Here is a 6,896-nt window from a genome sequence, read left to right as displayed (position 1 = left end):
TCAACTGCCTGGGATTATTCCGTTTTTGTCCTGCAATATATTCGGTATTATCAATGTTTTTTTTTTCAAAAAGTCAATAGCCAACTATTCTTTTTGGTATGGTAAAGGTATTGCAGAACATTGTTTTGCATACTTTTAATTTAATACTTTGTTTTTTAAGAAAGTATGAGCAGGAATATACTCGTCTTCATTGGTCTTCTTGCTTTCAGTTTCTAATTCTTTTAGTTGGGCATTTATTAACCAATATACCTATATATCTTCTTCTTCTTCTTCTTCTTTTTATATAGACATGACTCTGTCTGTTTTTCAATGTGCCTCCAGTAAGTTGTCATTCCATCGTTTGCGTGGTCTTCCTACTGATCGTCTTCCTATTGGGTAACCGTCTCTTGCCGTCTTTACTACTCTATTATTCGGCTTGTATGATCGTTTCATTCTACTCTTCTATTTCTTACTCAGTTTTTGATGTTCTCCACCTTGCATCTATGTCGTATATCTGTACTTCTAGCTCTGTCCCATAGTGTCTTACCATCAATTTTTCTAAGTGTTTTCATCTCTGCTGTTTCTAACATCCTTTTTGTTCTTTATGTGTTAGGTCTTGTTTCTGCCGCGTATGTCATTATTGGTCTGATGACTGTTTTGTAAATTCTGCCTTTCGTTTCTTTCCCGATATTTTTATTTCTCCATATTGTTTCGTTTAGGCAGCCTGCGGCTCTGTTTGCTCTATTCACTTGATCTTCCACTCCGGTTTCGAGCTTTCCGTAGCTAGATAATGTGATGCCTAGATATTTAAACTCCATAACTTGTTCTATTATCTGACCTTCGAGCTCCAATCTTAGTAAATTTGCTGTTATAATCATGCGTTTTGTCTTTGTTGGGGAAATTAACATGTTAAATTTTCTGGCGGTTATATTAAATTGGTGCAACATACGTTGTAAATCATCTTCACTTTGAGAGAGTAGTATTGCGTCGTCTGCATAGCAGATTATTTTAAGTTGTTTTTCTTCCATTTGGTATCCTTTTTTAGTTCTTACTTTTTTTATTATTTCGTCCATAATCAGGTTGAACAATAGAGGACTCAGGGAATCTCCCTGTCTTATCCCATTGCCAGCTTCAATAGGGTCGGTTAGTTCTTCTACTTTTACTTTTATTGTGTTGTTTTGGTAGATATTTTCGATCGTTTTGATTATTCCTAGAGGTATGTCTCTTGCATTCAGTAAGTGGATAACGTCTTTTAATTTGACTTGGTCAAATGCTTTTTTTAAGCATATATATATATATATATATATATATATATATATATATATATATATATATATATATATATATATATATATATATATATATATATATTGTTGTACTTTTGAATGTCCATAAGCAATAAAAAACCGATATACAAATTTTATTACTTAAATAAAAATTAAAATTATTGATATTTCATAAAGACACGGGCATATAAATTTTCAAACATCCTGTATAAGACAAAATATGTATTTTAAGTTGTTCGAAGAATTGTTCATTAGGCCTCAGAGACAAGACTTTCAAATATTATCTATAAGAAATTTAAATAATTCGGTTATTGTGGAATGGATTTACCCGGAATAAAAGTGTATATAGAAAGTGTTTAAACAATAGACCGGGATTTGCGGTGGTTTTTCTCCCCGAAAGATTATATCGGTAAAAGTTTATTAACAAAAGACATTGAATTGAAAAACAGGTATCGTTTGTAGATATTAGTAAGAAATATTTGTAAAGCAGATAGATTTAGTTAGAATAATTAAAGAATGTTGTTTTCTGGAATTACCCGAATGACGTTTTATAGAGAGAGTTGGTTGGTAACGATATACGTCACAGAGGTGGATGATTTTTATTGGTTAATTTTTGAATGCAAGGAGGTGGTGGTTTTGGCTATGAGATAGGAGAGAGAAAAAAAGTTAGTTAGTCAGTTTTCGTCGTCCCAGAAGGAAGGAGCTTTGTGATTTGTGTTTGTTTGAAGTCCCGAGGACGTAATTTACCGGGTGTGTTTATTTGCTGTGTAAGAGCTGACCAGTGTGAGGAACGGGGTACAGAGAGATAGAAAAACCAAAGGGTATAAGAATATTAATATCAGACGAAGCCGGAAACATTTGGAGTTATAAACAGGCGCGGAGATTGGCTCAAAAGGAGGCTGCATAGACTAACACGAGTTGTTGGGTGGCAGATACAAGGACAGATAGGAGAAAGGTGTACGTCATCTGGACCACAATAGGAGCAGAAGCAGAGAAAGGATTTTTTTTGTGGCGTGGCCATAGAATTGCAACGGCAGAGGAAGAAAGGTCAGTCAATTTTCATTAGAGCAGGAGTGTGGTTTTCATTTATTAATTAAATAAATTGAATAAATAATAGAGACAGTTAATTTTGCGATCATTAAAAAAAAATTATAAAAAGAGCTTAGTTATAACACATATTAAAAATCAATGTAAAATAACATTTGGGTCCATGATAGAAAACAACTTCTCATATATTTAAAGTTAGTATATTGCAAATATTACAGGATTGATTGTTATATAAAATTTCATTAAAATAAAGGACATCTCACATATAGTTCAGTTGAAATTCTATGTATTTTATTCAGGTCATATTACCTATCCCAATTAGGATGCCAATTGGAAAATATTTTGAATTCACGATCAAAGGTAAATAGTACAAGTTAAACAGCCTGAGATTGTAATTAATTAATGCTGATTTATTGTGATTAATTGGAGATTAGATTATTTAATAAATATAGACAGGAATTTTTCTAAATAAGCAATATAATACAATTTAAATAGCATAACAATATATATATATATATATATATATATATATATATATATATATATATATATATATCGAGAAAAGGAGTACGACCGTCAATCCAAAATAAACTAAGGTACACTCGAGGAGTGGTGGGTTTTTCGGTCAAAGTAGAGAAATAAAAGACACAGAAGGTGGCTACTTCATCTATTTATTGAAGACGTTTCGCTTTCTGCTTAGAAAACATCATCAGTTCATCTTACAAAGACATGTAGCAGTCAATGATGTTAAAAATATGAAAAAGCTTACGAAACTGGACATTTAGAGTTAAAGTTGTAAAAAACAATTAATTAAAACTAGGTATAGTTTACAAATTAACAAAATTAGCACAGCAAAAGAACATGTGATAATCATACATGTATATAAAAAAGTTATTATAAAAACTTAAGTAAAAAACATTAAGGTTTATTTTATTATGTAAACAACTAGAAAGATCATGAGAATGCACTTCCAACAATTTCTACATCATCTACATCCTCATCACTCATATCAAAGTATTCATCCTTATGCAATCTCTGCAATTATTGTTGTTGTTTCTCGTAAGTATCAAATTTTTTCGCCATAATAAACAGAATAGGTAGTTCTAATATGAAACAAATTCGAACAGCACTGTTACTCTAACGAAATCTTTACTCAAACTAACTTGCAAGCTGAGACTTGTAGCGGTAGGTAAAGTATATTGCGTGAGTCACCTACAATGCACGTGGCCTGGAAGTGGTATTTTGGTCTAAGAGCTCCGTGCGTTAAATATAATTCACGGTCATAAATCAAGAAAAAATATTTTTTTTGTAACTGAACTCAAAAATTTAATAACTTAATGCATTTTTTCCGTCGACCGTCCATTTATGATCAATTTTAACACCCTCAAAATCGTTGATTAATGACCCCTATTAATGAATGATTTTCTATTATTGAACGATTTTATTATAGGCAACACAACATACATTGCTTGCGTAAATTAATTAAACGCTCTGTGATTGGCCTGTGGTGTAGGCAACCAAACATATACCTATTTATATTCAAACCAAAAAATTAATTTATAATGAAGTAGCCGCTTTTAGTACTATCTGTCATTCTATGTCATTATTTACTTTATTGTTTAAAATTCTGTGTATTTGAAAAATCAAAGGATGGATATTGACGTAGAGTTTAAGTTAACTCCACCAGAATTTAACTTCTTCTATCACAGAATTTACAGAGGTCCAAGAAGACTTGAATAGAAATTTGTCAAAATGCTATACAGCAGATAATCATTTATCAATATCTTCCTTTAATTTCAGTAATTGCACCATTTTGAATATTAATGTTTACTATAATAAAACTACCACTAAGGAAACTTTGAATAAAGTCAATGAAAGCTGAAAAAAAATTGTTGTTTATCGTTAAGTAAATAAATGTTTAAACTAAGATATCTTTATTTCTAAAAAGTACGGTCGACGGAAAAGTTTTGTAACGAACTCGTAAATTAAAATTGCGATTAACAATCTCGAACATTAACACGCTCACTTCGCTCACGCGTTAAAATATCTGAATTGTTAATCGCCCTTATTAATACCCTTGTTGGTTAAATAACTATTAATATGAATTAATAAAAAAACGTTTGGAGCCTGAAGTGAAAATTTTTTCTTTCTATTTGGGCAGCCAATGTGTTAAGAGGAGATTAAATAGAAACCACGTTCTGTTACAAACTACGATTACGGTTTCACTACAAATGTGGTACTTAGGTGAATGCGTATTTCTTTTTAACAACAGCAGCCTTCGGCAAATTTCGTTTAACAGATTTATGGCGCGTAAATGTTAGATTAGGAATTTTGGCCGCTGTCAAGTCACAAATTTGTACGTTTTATACCAGATAACACTAATATCTTTGTTTTGACCAAAAATAGACTTAGATTTTGAATCTTAGAACGACGATATGTCAAAAAGAACAAATAATTCTCACGTAACGCCCAACGTTGAAGGCTTAAAAAATGTCAAAACACCTTCGTAGAAATATTTTTTTAACTGTTTTAACTGTATTTAGTTTCGATTTGAATTTGATAAATAAAATATACAGCAGTAGCTTAAATAAAAAATCTGAAATTGGCTACTTCAGGAAAATTGTTTAACTCAAATGAATGCTTAATTATTCCGGTAGAAAAAATCAGAATTAACTACAGTTTCTCTAAACGAATTACAAAGTCCCTTTTAGTACAAACAAAACTCCATCGAAAAATTAACAAGACATTAATTTTAATGAATTCCTTGAATAGATGCCCCGCCGCCAGAACGCACACCTCGATTTCGAAACAAAAAAACACTCCTTGGAAGAATAATTTTTACATTTCAAGAAGCAAATTACACTGTTGAGTTTTTTTTTCAACAAGGTGCTTTGAAAAAACCTTTTATATGTTTAAAGGACGTAAAATGTTTAAAGGTATTATGTTTTTATAAATTGTGGGGTCTTTTAAAAATAAATTAATGTTTTCTTGATTTTCTGATTGAATTGGTAAATCACATTAATGTTTTTAAAATAACTTAAAAATTTATAAGTAATGTTTCTAGTACAATATTGGACAATATTTTAGCATTAGAAAATGACGTTGGCAAAAAATGATTGGAAGCTTTTGCTGCCAATCAAAAATGCCTCGCAATATTTTTTGACATCAAGGGAGCATATGATACTACTTGGAAACACCTAATAGTTAAAAAACTACATAATTTAAATAAATCAAAGGACACTGACTAGCTTTCATTAATAATTTCTTAACCAATCGATTATTCCCCCTTAAAACTAATGGTATGCTATCACCAAAAACAAAACTAGAGAATGGTATTCCTCAAGGATCAGTTTTAAGCCTTACACTTTTTTTAGTAGCAATAAATGATGTCCTAGCCAATATGAACTCACCACTGAAAGGTCTCTTATACGCAGACGACCTTGTTATCTATGCGAGAAGCCAAAATATGGAAAACATCACGAGTATGCTACAAACGTTTTTTACATCAACTAGAGGAATGGTCGCAAAATTGTGGATTTTAATTTTCTACAGAAAAAACACAATTTATATTATTCACAAAGAAAAGATACCCTAATCACTCTCCACTCTCACTATTTAACAAGCCTCTAGTTCGAAAAAATAATGTAAAATTTTTAGGAATGACATTCGACCAACATCTAAATTGGAAAGAATATATTAAAAAATCGGCAATCGAATGCCAAACAAGACTTAATATCCTTAAATCACTATCTAAAAAAGACTGGGGGGCAGATAGACAAACTATGCTTTCTCTCTACAGAACTCTAATCAGATCTAAATTAGACTATGGCGCAATAGCATATTCATCGGCTACTGAGTCTTCTCTTAAAATTTTAGATTCAGTACACAATACTGCACTCTGCATTGTCTTGGGAGCTTACAGAACCACACCAATAGAAAGCCTGTATTGTGAAGCAGCTGAACCATCACTATATCACAAAAGAATGTACTTAAAGTTAACCTATGTAATTAATTCAAAGCAAATCCCAACAACCACACCTTCAATTATGATCACCTTAACCGATTATCAACATGTTTCTCCAATAAACCACGTCTACATAAACGTTTCTACCACCGAATCAAAATGGATCTCTCATCTCTGAACACCACCTTACCTCCTTGCTTTCCCGTTAGTTTTGAACCTGCTGCAACATGGACTTTGGGAGTACCTAAAATAATAACTACCCTAACATCATTGGACAAACACACTACTAACCATAGTATAATACATCAAAATCTGCAAAACTTATTATCAAAGTATACAAATTTCTCTCAAATTTATACAGATGCTTCAAAATCAACAGATGGCGTGGGAGCAGCAGTTATATCCTCTAATGTGTGTCAAAAATATAAGTTGCCAATACACTATAGTACTCTTAATGCAGAATTATATACCATATACGAGGCACTCACGTATATTATATCCTCACCAAATCAGAAATATATAATTTTAACTGATTCACTAAACTCACTACAATCTATAGGAAGAATATACCCAGAGAATCATATTCTTGAAAAAATAAAACAAAATCTGATAGAGATAGA

The 6,896-nt window shown here is 31.4% G+C and overlaps 1 protein-coding gene across 1 annotated transcript; it reads left to right on the top strand.

The window, feature by feature from the left end:
- Positions 1–5,971: 5,971 nt before the first annotated feature.
- Positions 5,972–6,454, top strand: LOC140446382 (uncharacterized). Its single transcript, XM_072538927.1, has one exon. It carries the CDS (start codon positions 5,972–5,974, stop codon positions 6,452–6,454), a length of 483 nt encoding a protein of 160 aa, XP_072395028.1.
- Positions 6,455–6,896: the final 442 nt, after the last annotated feature.

The sequence above is a fragment of the Diabrotica undecimpunctata genome, chromosome 7, assembly GCF_040954645.1.
Source record: "Diabrotica undecimpunctata isolate CICGRU chromosome 7, icDiaUnde3, whole genome shotgun sequence".
In the NCBI taxonomy this organism is placed as follows: domain Eukaryota; kingdom Metazoa; phylum Arthropoda; class Insecta; order Coleoptera; family Chrysomelidae; genus Diabrotica; species Diabrotica undecimpunctata.
Note: the sequence above shows the minus strand (reverse complement) of the source record. Positions and strands in the feature narration are given on the sequence as shown.

Coding starts and splice junctions, on each gene's coding strand:
- LOC140446382 (XM_072538927.1), top strand. CDS start 5,972: ATGACATTCGACCAACATCTAAATTGGAAAGAATATATTAAAAAATCG.